Source organism: Capricornis sumatraensis, chromosome 10 (assembly GCF_032405125.1).
Source record: "Capricornis sumatraensis isolate serow.1 chromosome 10, serow.2, whole genome shotgun sequence".
NCBI classification, from domain to species: domain Eukaryota; kingdom Metazoa; phylum Chordata; class Mammalia; order Artiodactyla; family Bovidae; genus Capricornis; species Capricornis sumatraensis.
Genome location: NC_091078.1, coordinates 58239341 through 58251226, shown reverse-complemented (window position 1 = coordinate 58251226; position 11886 = coordinate 58239341). Strand labels below are relative to the sequence as shown.

General features: G+C 49.4%; 2 protein-coding genes across 2 annotated transcripts; both read right to left on the bottom strand.

The window, feature by feature from the left end:
- Positions 1-1200: 1200 nt before the first annotated feature.
- On the bottom strand, positions 1201-8672 carry LOC138086926 (acyl-coenzyme A thioesterase THEM4-like). Its single transcript, XM_068981618.1, has 6 exons — positions 8554-8672; positions 7417-7615; positions 3682-3826; positions 2541-2651; positions 1789-1913; positions 1201-1319 (listed from the first exon to the last, which is right to left on the bottom strand). The coding sequence occupies exons 1-6, from the start codon at positions 8590-8592 to the stop codon at positions 1297-1299; spliced, it is 642 nt and encodes a 213-aa protein (XP_068837719.1). The 5' UTR covers positions 8593-8672; the 3' UTR covers positions 1201-1296.
- A 2155-nt stretch (positions 8673-10827) lies between these two features.
- CCR8 (C-C motif chemokine receptor 8) lies at positions 10828-11886 on the bottom strand. The gene has a single exon (XM_068981582.1). It carries the CDS (start codon positions 11884-11886, stop codon positions 10828-10830), a length of 1059 nt encoding a protein of 352 aa, XP_068837683.1.

The following is an 11886-nucleotide window of genomic DNA, read 5'->3' as shown; positions in this document are numbered from 1 at the left end:
AAAGGCAGGCGTACATCTTCAGGAGTCCTGATTATCTGGAGAATGAAGCCCAGACTTTTCATAGTGGCAGCCTTCACTACTTCCCACCATCCATTCTTCACTCAGGAAATATAGGTCAGAAAAGAAACTGATGATTCAGGGAGCAAGATGCTTTTTTTTTTAAGGCTTAAATTCCTGTACTTCTGAGGCACAAGGAACAGGCAAGAAAGTGTGGGCTTTTTATCATCAGAGGGGATTAAGCAAAGAGTGAATATAAAAAATACACGGGCACGCCTGCCGGGTCACTGCTGTATATTTTTTGCCACCTCTTGTTCTAAGCTGCAAGGCTCATTTTCCTTGTGCGATGCTGAACTAGGCTGAAACGTGTCTTTAAAGGAAGGCCTACTTTTCTGTCCTCACAGGGCAAGAATTCCTACTTATGAGAAATAATCGATTGGTGTGTTTTAGAGGCTATTCTTGGCCACTGTGAGAATGGGATAGAGGTGGGACCTAGAATGAAAGCCTGCTGCCCACTGCCCCACCCTCAGCAGGTACTGGCGTGGCTCTGGGCTCAGATAAAATGGGCTGGTTTTCAAGGATGGTTGGTGCCGGCCTGTGTATCTGTATCTCTCCTGTGTATCTGTTCCTGTTACACTCACAACGCTGGAGCCCAGAGTCCACCTCCTCAATCCTCCCCCCACATCTGAGAGGGTACAGAGATATATAAGATCATGTAAAAGGAGTATTACCCATCAGCAGATGAGTAAAGGTTTTAGGGCAGTACTTCATGGTAGAATTTAGAGGAGTGAATTAAAAAATGAAAGGAAAAAGCAAACAGAAAAAAAAGAAAAGGAAAAAATACCTGGTGAAAACATTGTGTGTGACCTCAGTTCAAAACAAGATCATTAATTAACATTGGGCAAGTCTCCCTTGACGTGTCTGTAGCGGTGGAACATGATTTTGCTTCGGTGACCTTACTCCCTCCTGCAGTTACACATTGGGTCCCTCAAACCCAGTCTGGCCCTTTTTCTGTTTTCTGAGTTGGGTGTTAATGTCACACTACACTTTCCCATCCCACTGACGATAGACATCTCTATGCAGAAAGAAATGCACGTATGTCCATTTGGATACATGATCTCCCTTTTCAAAGTTTATTCATAACAAGCTCTGACAGCTGGAGGAGTTTTCGCCATCCGAGGAGGAAAGGGCTGGGGTAAACACTGGTAGCTGGAGATGGGTGGAGAGACAGACTCTGTTCCAAAGGAAGTTTTGGTCTCCTGCCCTCTGGGCCAGGAGGAGATGAGCCTTGCACCTGTATCACTTCATTTGGAAGAAGATGGCTGGAATGGTGAAGAACACAGAGATAAGAGGCTCCCAGGTTTTGCCTTTGGGAAAAACCAGTTCAGGGAGACCTTTCCTGTCTGCCTGGAGCCAGAGCTGCTTCTGGAAATATCTAAATTCCCTCTATTGTTGTCAAAGCAATGAGCCTGCTTTTGCCTTTTGGAAGCCAGGAGGGGAGATACCATGCACATTCTGCTGCCACAGCCCACCCCACCCACCCACCCCCACCCCCACCCCCCGCCCCACATAAGCCCCTTTCTGACTGGTAGTCTCCCAGGGAGGTGAGTGGGAATGTTATGATGGCCTCTATCCTATAACTTACAGAGGCTCCTCTCCATGTGAGCATCCTGTCGAACCCCAAACACACACCTGTAAGAGTCTCCCAGGGCAGGTGCTGGGACCGCCACCCTCTGTGCCTGTCACAAGGATGGACACCAACAGCAGGAAAAAGAATTCTCATGGCCTTACCAGAAGCTTCGGCAAAGAGGACGGTCCTGTCGCTGCTTTGGGCTTCGCAAGAGAGAAACACCTTTCTTCCTTCCACGCCAGTGATGTTTGCCTCCAGCCTCACCACTGAGCCGAGGATGATCGGGCTAGGAGAGGGCAGTGGGGGCGAGTGGCTGGTAGCCTGGTCTCTGAGAAAGGTTGGGGGGATGACCCTACAGGGGTTGGAGGCTACCAGAGTCGGGGTCCTGGGCGTCTACTCCAAGGGCCAAGATGTCAGGGCCTTTGTGTTTGTCGCCTGCTAGCTGTGTGTTTGCTTCAGCTTCTTCATTCGTCAAGCTGGAGATAATGGTACCAACCTCCCAGGATTATAATAAAGATTGGACAAAATAATGTGTGCGAGTTTAACAACAAATGAATCACGTGTCAGGAATTATCATTTCAGTAGCAGCCCAGTAATTATTTGTGGATTGAGTTAAGTATTTACAGGCACATGGGTTGGCTTTCTTTAAATCAGAGGTGGCCAAAAGTAGTTTATCATTGTCCTGTGTAGTGTATTTTTATGTTGGAACATGTAACCCACGTTCAAGCTCATCACCTTGAACTTGGATGAAAAGGGAACATCCAACAAGTTTAGGTCGGTCCATGGGAAAAACAAAAGTCGAAACTCCTCTTTGTACTCAGGATTGCTACACGAGCTCTTATCTTCCATCATAACACCTGGAATAAGCCCGTGTCCGCTTACTCCTAGCTGGAACCCAGGGAAGGAGACAGACCTCTTGAAGGTGATGGTCATGGTCCCGGTGAAGACCGCATTGGCACTGCAGTAAGCCGTCATGAACAGCGTGGTGTCTATCATGGTCCCCAGCGCGCCACCATGGATAATCCTGCAGGGCCAGACAAGGGGAGAAAGGGAAGGAGAGAGTCACCCGGGATTCCACTCCGCATGCCCAGTTTCCGGTGAGGCAACGTGCTGAAGGGTTCCCTGCAATCCAGGACCAGATCCTTCTATCGATCCGTTTAGAGCAGAGATGTGAGTGCAGAGCAGGCGCAGGGGAAGCAAACACTGCTGTCTGAAGTGAGTCACACCAGCTTAGGAGGGAATGAGCTAGAAGCAGGAGAAGCCCCCACCCCACCACCAGCCCCAACCACAAATTCTGATGGACCTTGTACTCCCTTCTGGGGAGGTGTTGGGGGAACTAGCATGGTACCGTGAAGAAAGCATGGGCTCTACAGGCAGAAGGCCCTAACTCTAAACCTCACGTTTCTAGCCATGTGACCTCAGTCACAGAACCACTGGAGCCATCTGCGTCTTTATCTGTAAGAGAGGAATATCTCCTAGGAATTTTTGTGAGTATGAAATTAATACAGCCAAAGCTTCATGTAAAGGGTCTGACATATACTAGCACCAAACAAGAATAGCTTTCCCCCTTCTCATTTCTAACTTCCATTGCTTACTCCACTGCCATTTAGGAAGTTAAGGAAGTTCTTAACAGGGAGAGGCCACACCTTGGGTGGATCATTGAGGGACTGGCAGAGCCTCGCTGCCCAGGGAGCCAGCAGAATAAGGCTGAGGTAGCCAAGAATCTAGGGGTGGCTCAGTTGGTGAAGAATCCACTTGCCAATGCAGCAGACCCAGGTTCGATCCTTGGGTCAGGAAGATCTCCTGGAGAAGGAAATGGCAACCCACTCCAGTATTCTTGCCTGGAAAATCCCATGGACAGAGGAGCCTGGCAGACTACTGCTTACGGGGTTGCAAGAGTCAGACACAACTTAGTGACTACACTACCACCCACCCACCAAGAACCTGCTGAAGGGAACCAGGGCCCCCCCAGCTGGGCTCTCACCCGGCACCTGTTCTTGGACCAAGATAAAGCCCACTTGAGCCACTGACTGGGACAAGCCTGCGTGCCTCACCCAGGCAGCCCCTCCAGGAGGGGCCCAGGCTGGAACAAGCAGACGCACTTCTTCTCAGAGTTATTGTGGAAGACGACATACTCAAAGCCGAGTCTCTCCATCTCTGTGATCCGGAGAAAGAGGCGGGCGTCTTCTACCATTTGGACTGGAGGGAAGAGTGGATTCGATAAGAAAGACCTCAGGCAGGAGTCTGATCCTCAGGGCAGTGTGGTCTCCGGGGCAGAAAGCACCCGACCAGAGGAGGTCCCAGGAAACCCACCACCCTCACCTTCCCATGGGCACGCCAACACGGGCATGGTCCATAAACTTCTAACGGAGAAGAGCACCTTCCAAAGGGAGGGTGAGGTCAGCGGTGTGAGGGGCAGTGAGGAGCCAACTGCCCGTGAATTCAGGACACCACTGTTCCCTTTCGCTGAATAACAAACGCTAATCCGGATGCATCGACTGTGGCAGACCTAGGAGTAAGCCGGCGACAGTCCTTTTTGTAGAACACGCGTATGTGTCTCCTCTCACTGCCACAGGCCTGAGCTCTTACTGAGATTTGTTTATACTGTATGACTTCCGAGGGAAATGGGGATAATTTAGAGGCCCTAATTACAGGTTAACGGAGAAGGCAATGGCACCCCACTCCAGTACTCTTGCCTGGAAAATCCCATGGGCGGAGGGCCTGGTGAGCTGCAGTCCATGGGGTCGCTAAGAGTCAGATACGACTGAGCGACTTCACTTTCACTTTTTACTTTCATGCACTGGAGAAGGAAATGGCAACCCACTCCAGTACTCTTGCCTGGAGAATCCCAGGGATGGGGGAGCCTGGTGGGCTGCCGTCTATGGGGTCGCACAGAGTCAGACATGACTGAAGCGACTTAGCAGCAGCAATTAGAGGTTAAGCCTCCAATATCCAATACTTAAGGACTTCCCTGATGCTCAAAGGGTAAAGAATCTGCCTGCAATGCAGGGGAGACCAGGGTTCGATCCGTGGGTCAGGAAGATCCTCTGGAGAAGGGAATGGCAATCCATTCCAGTATTCTTGCCTGGAGAATTCCTTGGACAGAGAAGCCTGGCAGGCTATACAGATCGCGGGTTTGCAAAGAGTTGGACACGACTGAACGACTAACACAGCACATCCAATACTTATCCAACACCTTTTTTGCCAAGAATCTCAAAGCGGAATTTCTTTTCTTTCTTTTTTTTTTTTTTTTGGCAGCATGGCTTATGAGATCTTAGTTCCCCGACCAGGTATTGAACCCATGCCTTCGGCAGTGAAAAGGCAGAGTCCCAGTCACTGGACCACCAGGGAATTCCCCTCAAAGCAGAATTCTGAATGACAGCTTAGGTATATAAAATTATATACTATAAACAGAGTCTATAAGTATGCTGTTAAATCGCTTCAGTCATGTCCAACTCTGTGCAACCCCAGAGACAGCAGCCCACCAGGCTCCCCCATCCCTGGGATTCTCCAGGCAAGATCACTGGAGTGGGTTGCCATTTCCTTCTCCAATGCAGGAAAGTGAAAAGCGAAAGTGAACTCACTTAGTCATGTCCGACTTAGTGACCCCATGAGACTGCAGCCCACTGGGCTCCTCCGTCCATGGGATTTTCCTGGCAAGAGTACTAGGGTGCCATTGCCTTCTCCAGTATATAAGTATAGACTATAAATAAAAGACTTCCGGCTGGTGCCTCCTGTCTCTTGAACGCGTCTCTTCATCTTTTGTTTTCCATCTGACTGGTTCAAGAGCTCAGCTCAGCTGACCACTAGAGGGAGCGCGAGTTCTGTCCCCAGCAGATTCTGGCTCCTGGCCCCAGAGGTCAGTAAGATCCTGCCCCCTGTAGCATCACTAAGTTGCCAAAACTGGGTGTACCAGGGTGAAGGCACTGGCCCTTAATCCAGGCACTGCCTCTTCCCAGTTCCTCACTGACATTGCACCTGTCTGGTCTACAGGAGATGGTGGGGCTGGCAGGTGTAAGGAGACGCCAGGGGTGACTGCAGACAGGGGTGGAGAGAGCACTAATCTGGGAGCCAGGAATCCCTGACTCTAGTCCAGTCTCTACCAAAAATTCGCTTTGTTGCCTCTCCAGACCTCAGTGTTCTCTCTTGTCAAATGAACGGGTTGAACTAGACGGCCTCCATGTTCCTTTTCTAGCCTGATAGTGTGTGAATCTAGGATCACCATGTCCAGACTGCCTCACACCTGACTTGCCGGGGTCCAGCCCCGGTGGATCCAGGGAATTCGAAGGGTGGACGGCGTTGGCGTGGAAAGACTTGTTTATTTATTAATATAAGATTAGATTAAGAAACTGTAGTGCAGTAGGAAGATTAAGTGGAGAAAGAGGGCTGAATAGCTTGGTTTACGCGGAAGACCAATAAAATTCCAGACAAGGAATTTGCACCATCTACGTTGGGCCACCGGTGCCCGCTTGAATATCTAAGGGTGCCTCGCCTTAAGCTCCCTTTCGCGCGGATCTTAATAACCAGGGCAAATAAGTAGACCTGGAGAGCCTCCGCGCCCCAGATGGAAATTCAGCCTGAAATTAAAGTAAAGAGCAGAGGGAAGAAAAGGGAGAGAAAAAGAGAGAGAGAGAGACACGGGGGGAGCCAGATTCCCAAGAAACCAGGCCGAGACTAGTCCGAGAAACTGGTCTGAGAATCTGGTCCGAGAATCTGGTCCCGTCCTTTATTGTTCAGAAGGCCTTTTATACTTTTGATAAAACATGGAGATCAATGGGTAACACAAAGTTATGCAGCGTTAGCAGTCCAGACTCTTATCAAAACCAGGCTTTTCTCTCTGCATACCTAATTGTATACACAAGTCTTAGGTAATTTACATCATCTTCCAACCAAAAGGGCCAATTAACATTTTACAGCCTTTTTTCTGATAAGGGTTTGTCAACCACAAGACTTATTTGTGTTGATCTTCCCAAGGTCTGGTGCCACTCTCGGAAAGCACTAAAGAAAGTTACATTCTTAGACAGCAAGGATACAGCAACTTATAACAAGTTGAGGGAGTACAGTGATTTACAGCAGAAGAGAAGCAATTAACTCAAAAGTCTAGTGTTGCTAACATCAAAACTACTATGTATCTTTTTCTACATCCTGCTTACATTAACATCCTTCCAGGTGCCTAAAAGATAAAGAATAAGGAGGTCTGGCAGCAATCCTTGAGTCAACAGTGAAAACCCTCTACCAATATAATTTTTAACTCTTTAGAAAAGGCTCTGTATCTTTAAGATGCTTTTAAGCTTTGTGCCTCCCGCGGTTGGGGGGCTGTAAGCAATTCACAAGCTGTAAGAGGTCTGGGGAACCTGTTAGGCAGGCTAGAGAGCTATCAGAGGGGTTTAACTGAAACATCCCTTTCAAATGCAGAAGACTAAAACCCTGAATTGACTTTTTCCCAGAGAATACCAGAAAAGCAGAAAAGCAGAGCACAAAAGCCGGCAGATTTTTGTTGGGGTACATGCTTAGGAATTTCCAGAGGGGTCCCTGAAGTCTGAGCACGCCTTGCGTATGTCAGCTTCCTTCCTCATGACCTTGTCACGGGCGGGATTCCTCACACTGGCTCCCGGCACTGACTCTCAGGCTAATGCAGGCCACATGGGAGGTGTGGGAACTGGGCTGGAGCGCGGAGCTCCCCGAGGAAAATGCACACACAGAAGCAAAGTTTTGCCAACAGTCTTGCACTCTCCAGAGCCCTCCTCCAGCCCTGGTGAAGCGCTCCTAATACAGGGGTGTGAACGTACCAGGGACAACTTTAGCGATCCTAGCTAGGTCCCCCTCTTTAAGGAACTGCCAAGAGTGACAGTAACCGGGAAGTCGCGTCCACGTCCCATCCACAGTCTTCTCCATGAGTTCATTGTACAGCCTCACCATGATGGGGCTCCAGCCAGAGTTCGGGAGGGAATAATCCTTTGAATCGGAATGGAGGTGACTTCTTGAGACCTGGGAAGTTCGAAAGGTAGCTGACTGTGTTTGCTCCTACAGGGCCGGCAGAGCTGAAAGAAAACTTGGGGTGGGGGAGATCTCAGGCCTGGGAAGTGACCTTGGGGAGTCCAGGGGTGGGGGGGCAGGAATCAAGCCCAAGACCCAGGAGGCCAGAGGGGACCCTGAGGGGTGGGGGTTCAGACCTGTGACCACAGCAGACTTGCTGGGGCCAGAGTGGGCAGGGAAGATGCTGGTCACATTTTCTTATGATCCTCCAGTTCCTCGAAGGTCCCTTTCCGTTCTGCTGATTGCTCGCCATGAGTAGGCCCCATCCAAGCATGGGAACCTCTCCCCTACCCCAGCCCCCATGAGGGGCATCCCACCTCCACCTTTCTTGCTTTTCTCCTTCCCTTCCACATCCTACCCCGTCATGTGGGGATTCCTCTCATCCCCTTAGCTGTCCAGGGAACCCCCTCCAGCGCCTAGCAGGCGTTCCTACTTATGAGCAGACACGAACTCCTTGACCTCCTGCTCCCTCATCTTGACTCTTACCCACAATTTTCTTTTAGTTTCGCCTCTTTTTTGTCCGGAAAATGTTATGTTAAACAGTAACCACTGCTTTCCCTTGAATCACCACTAATGAGATTCTCTTTCCCTGATTCTGCTCACTTGCTCACTCTGGGGCTCGGCAACCCCACTTAACCATACGGGAAAGGTTCAGCAGGCTCAGTAAGACTGGAGGGCCTCCAGATATTGTTGCTAAGTTCCCAGTCTGAGATTGCATCCCTCCATATGGGATGAGATGGCCAAGTGGCATAAGCATCTTCTAGGAATCAGGAGTCCTGGCTCTGAGTTCTCATCTGTCAAAGGAGCCTAAGGTCCCTTGTAGCTCCCTCGATCTGAGACTCTGACCACACTCACAGCGACCCGCATCTGGATGCAACGTGGGTACTCACAGTGATGAGTGGGGCTGGCATCCAGGCTGCCCAGAGCATCCGGGGCTGGCCAGCCAGGGCTGGGAGAAGGCGTGCTGCCTGTCGGGGCCTCGCCAGCCACCTGAGACCTCTCTGCAGCATGATGTCCAACCGAGACGTGCCAACTGAACCTTCTGCCAAAGGCAAGCCTTCCTCCTGGTAATTGAGCACAGACCTGAGGCTCGGACTCAGCCAATCAGAGCCTGTGTGGGTCCTCTGAGGGCCAGGCCATCCCACGTCCCTCTCCTGCATCAGGCCAAGCAGTGGGGAGCGGAACTAGAAAGGACATTAGGCAATTGTGGATTAGTAAGTTACACATGTATTTGATCTGGGGAGTTGCCAGATGTATTTCTGGCTGTGTGCCTGGAACAACTGAGTCAATCAGAATGTTTTGCAGGCCAGGTTCACCGGGATGACAAACAGTAACCAGGAGCCAGAGCGGATAACCTCAGTCTCTGTGTGGAAGGACAGACGGCTTTGATACCTCACCCTGTTCTTAACTGTGTCTTGTTTCAGAGGCTCGTTCATTTACTCATCTGACAAATGTTAATTAGGCGCATACTACGTGCCAGGAACTGTTCCAGACTCTGGAGGCACAGGGGTGAATAAAAGAGACGAAGTCGATGACCTCACGGGGTTTATGTCCTAAGTAGGTAGTTAACAAGTAACGCTGATTGTTGCACTTTCTACCCCCAGCTGCTGTTCTGCCTGTTTCTCTGTTTTATCAATTTTAATACTGAATGTTATCTCATGCTGCTAAGTCACTTCAGTCGTGTCCGACTCTGTGCGACCCCACAGACGGCAGCCCACCAGGCTCCCTCGTCCCTGGGATTCTCCAGGCAAGAACACTGGAGTGGGGTGCCATTTCCTTCTCCAATGCAGGAAAGTGAAAAGCGAAAGTGAAGTCGCTCAGTCGTGTCCGACTCTTAGCGACCCCCTGGGCTGCAGCCCACCAGGCTCCTCAGCCCATGGGATTTTCCAGGCAAGAGTACTGGAGTGGGGTGCCATTGCCTTCTCCAATGTTATCTCATAAACAGCCCAAATTAAAAGTTCACCAATTGTTCCCAAACTGTCTTTCAGAACATTCCCCCTCCACCAACCCAGAATCCAATTTAAGATCATATATTTCAGTTAATTGTCATGTCTTTAGCCTCCTTTAATCGGGAACAGTTTTTCAGCCTTTCCTTGACACATTCTTAACATACCACGCACACATACACCAGATACACGCAGGAATGAGCTCCCATTCTTTCCACCCTGCTTTAGGGGACTCTTGCTACTCCCAGCGAGTGAACAGTAGGTGGCGTTAGAACACAGCTTCGTAACCTTGCATAACTCACAAAAATCAGAGGTATGCGTTATTGCTATTAATATCTGCATTTACATTTAAAGACACTGAAGCACAGAACAGTTAAAGTACGTCGCCCAAAACTGCAGAGCTAGTAAAATGTTAAAGGCTGTGTATTTTTATTATAGTAATAACAAACTTTTATGTGTACAAAGATATTTATAGGCTATAGGTGGAACATTGGGTAGGTCTATGGAGCAGGCAAGACAGAAAGCACCGTCATCACCATCTTCAACCTTATCTCACACGTGTCTGCCTTGACATGCAGAGATGCTACCTCAGGCCAGCTTGTAAGTGAGGAGCAGGGTCCAGGCCAGGAAATCCAAGGTGTCCCTTGCAATGTCCTGAGCGAGGCCAGCATGGTTCAAGATCCGAGGCACTTCCTACGTCACAAGTGTTGCGGGTCAGTATCGCTCATGAACACAGATACAAAAATCCCAAGGGAATCCAATTGTTTATTGTTAAAATGATCATAAACATGAGGTCATTTTTTTCTAGGGAAAACATGGGTTGATTTAAAATAAGAAAACCTATCAATATAGTTCACGAAATTAACAGAATAATGGAGGAAAACTACATGATCACCTCAATAGATAAGGAGAAGGCATTTGATAAAATTAAAGCTGGTATTTGATAAAGATACTCCAAAACCTGGGCGGGGGGCAATCCCTACAGCTAACACAGTGAAACTTATAGACTATTTTTAGAAAATAGTGACAAAGTCTTTGAAAGTTGAGAGGGTTGACTTGCAATAGTAGTAATTCACCAAATATCATGAAAGAAGTCTTGTGTCTCCAGCCGGCTTTCTAAGAGTCTCCCTTCAACGTAGCCTCCACCTCCAGTGTGAATCATTTCTATTTCAAGAAGGTGGGTGATGGGGGCAGAGGGATGCTCTGCCCTGCACAGACTCACAGAATGTAGTCTATGGTGGAGGAGCGAGTGGAGTGATGATTCGAGGATGATTTTTCCAAGGCCTCCCTGGAGACCTGCCTCCCGATGTAGACGAAGATGTGGCTGCAACTCTTCCGAAATAGTTCTGATAGGTGTTTCTTGAACTTCTCACCCATGAACGCATAGATAATAGGGTTCACGCAGCAGTGGGTGAAGGAAATGGTTTCTGTGACATGCGTGGCGTAGGTCAGCTGCTGGCTCATGACACATCCATCCAAGATGCGCATGTCGTGCAGGGAAGTGAGGAAGAGGACCGTGTTGAAAGGGACCCAGAAGAGTAGGGAGGCGACCACCACGATGAGCACGAGCTTGATGGCCTTGGTCTTGTTGTGGTTCTGGCAGCTCCTCAGCTGGTGCAGGATGCGGATGTAGCAGAACATCAGGATGCTGAACGGGATCAGCAGGCCTAAGATATTCACCTCGAAGTGGATAAAGATCTTCCACTTCAGCGTCTGCTGATTGTAATACGAGTAACACTGTAGGATGCCATTTTCGGAGGCCACTTGGTAAAATACTAGCAACGGGCTGGTGGCCACGAGGGCAGTCAGCCACACCACCAGACTCAGGGCTGTGCTCATGCTGATAGTCCTCACCTTCAAGGCATATACGGCATGGACAACTGCCAGGTACCTGTCCATACTCATGAGGGTTATAAAGAACATGCTGCTGAAGAAGCTGACGTAGTAAAAGCCAGAGACCACCTTGCACATTATGGTCCCAAATACCCACTGGTCCAGCTGATAGTGGGTCTGAAAGGGGAAGGAGAAGACAAAGAGCAGGTCAGACAGGGCCAGGTTCAGGAGGTATACGTCCGTGACGCTCCTCAGTTTCTTGCAGGCGACAAGGACTAGGATGACCAGGCTGTTCCCCAGAAGACCAAATACAAACAGACTGCAGTAGAAGACGGCGAGAAGCAGCTTGCTGTCTCTCCCCTCCCCATCGCAGGGGCTCGAGTAGATGTCGGGATAGTAGAAGTCAGTTACTGTTGTCAAATTGGGCTCAAGTGTGTAATCCAT

What these genes read in the sequence shown, in the direction of transcription:
- LOC138086926 (XM_068981618.1), bottom strand. Translation starts at nt 8,592, where the DNA reads ATGCTCTGGGCAGCCTGGATGCCAGCCCCACTCATCACT. An exon ending in TGCCAGCCCCACTCATCACT is followed by an intron (nt 7,616 to 8,553) that starts GTGAGTACCCAC and finishes CGAACTTCCCAG; the next exon opens with GTCTCAAGAAGTCACCTCCA. An exon ending in ATGACCATCACCTTCAAGAG is followed by an intron (nt 1,914 to 2,540) that starts GTCTGTCTCCTT and finishes GCCCTCTCCTAG; the next exon opens with CCCGATCATCCTCGGCTCAG.
- CCR8 (XM_068981582.1), bottom strand. Translation starts at nt 11,886, where the DNA reads ATGGATTACACACTTGAGCCCAATTTGACAACAGTAACTGACTTCTAC.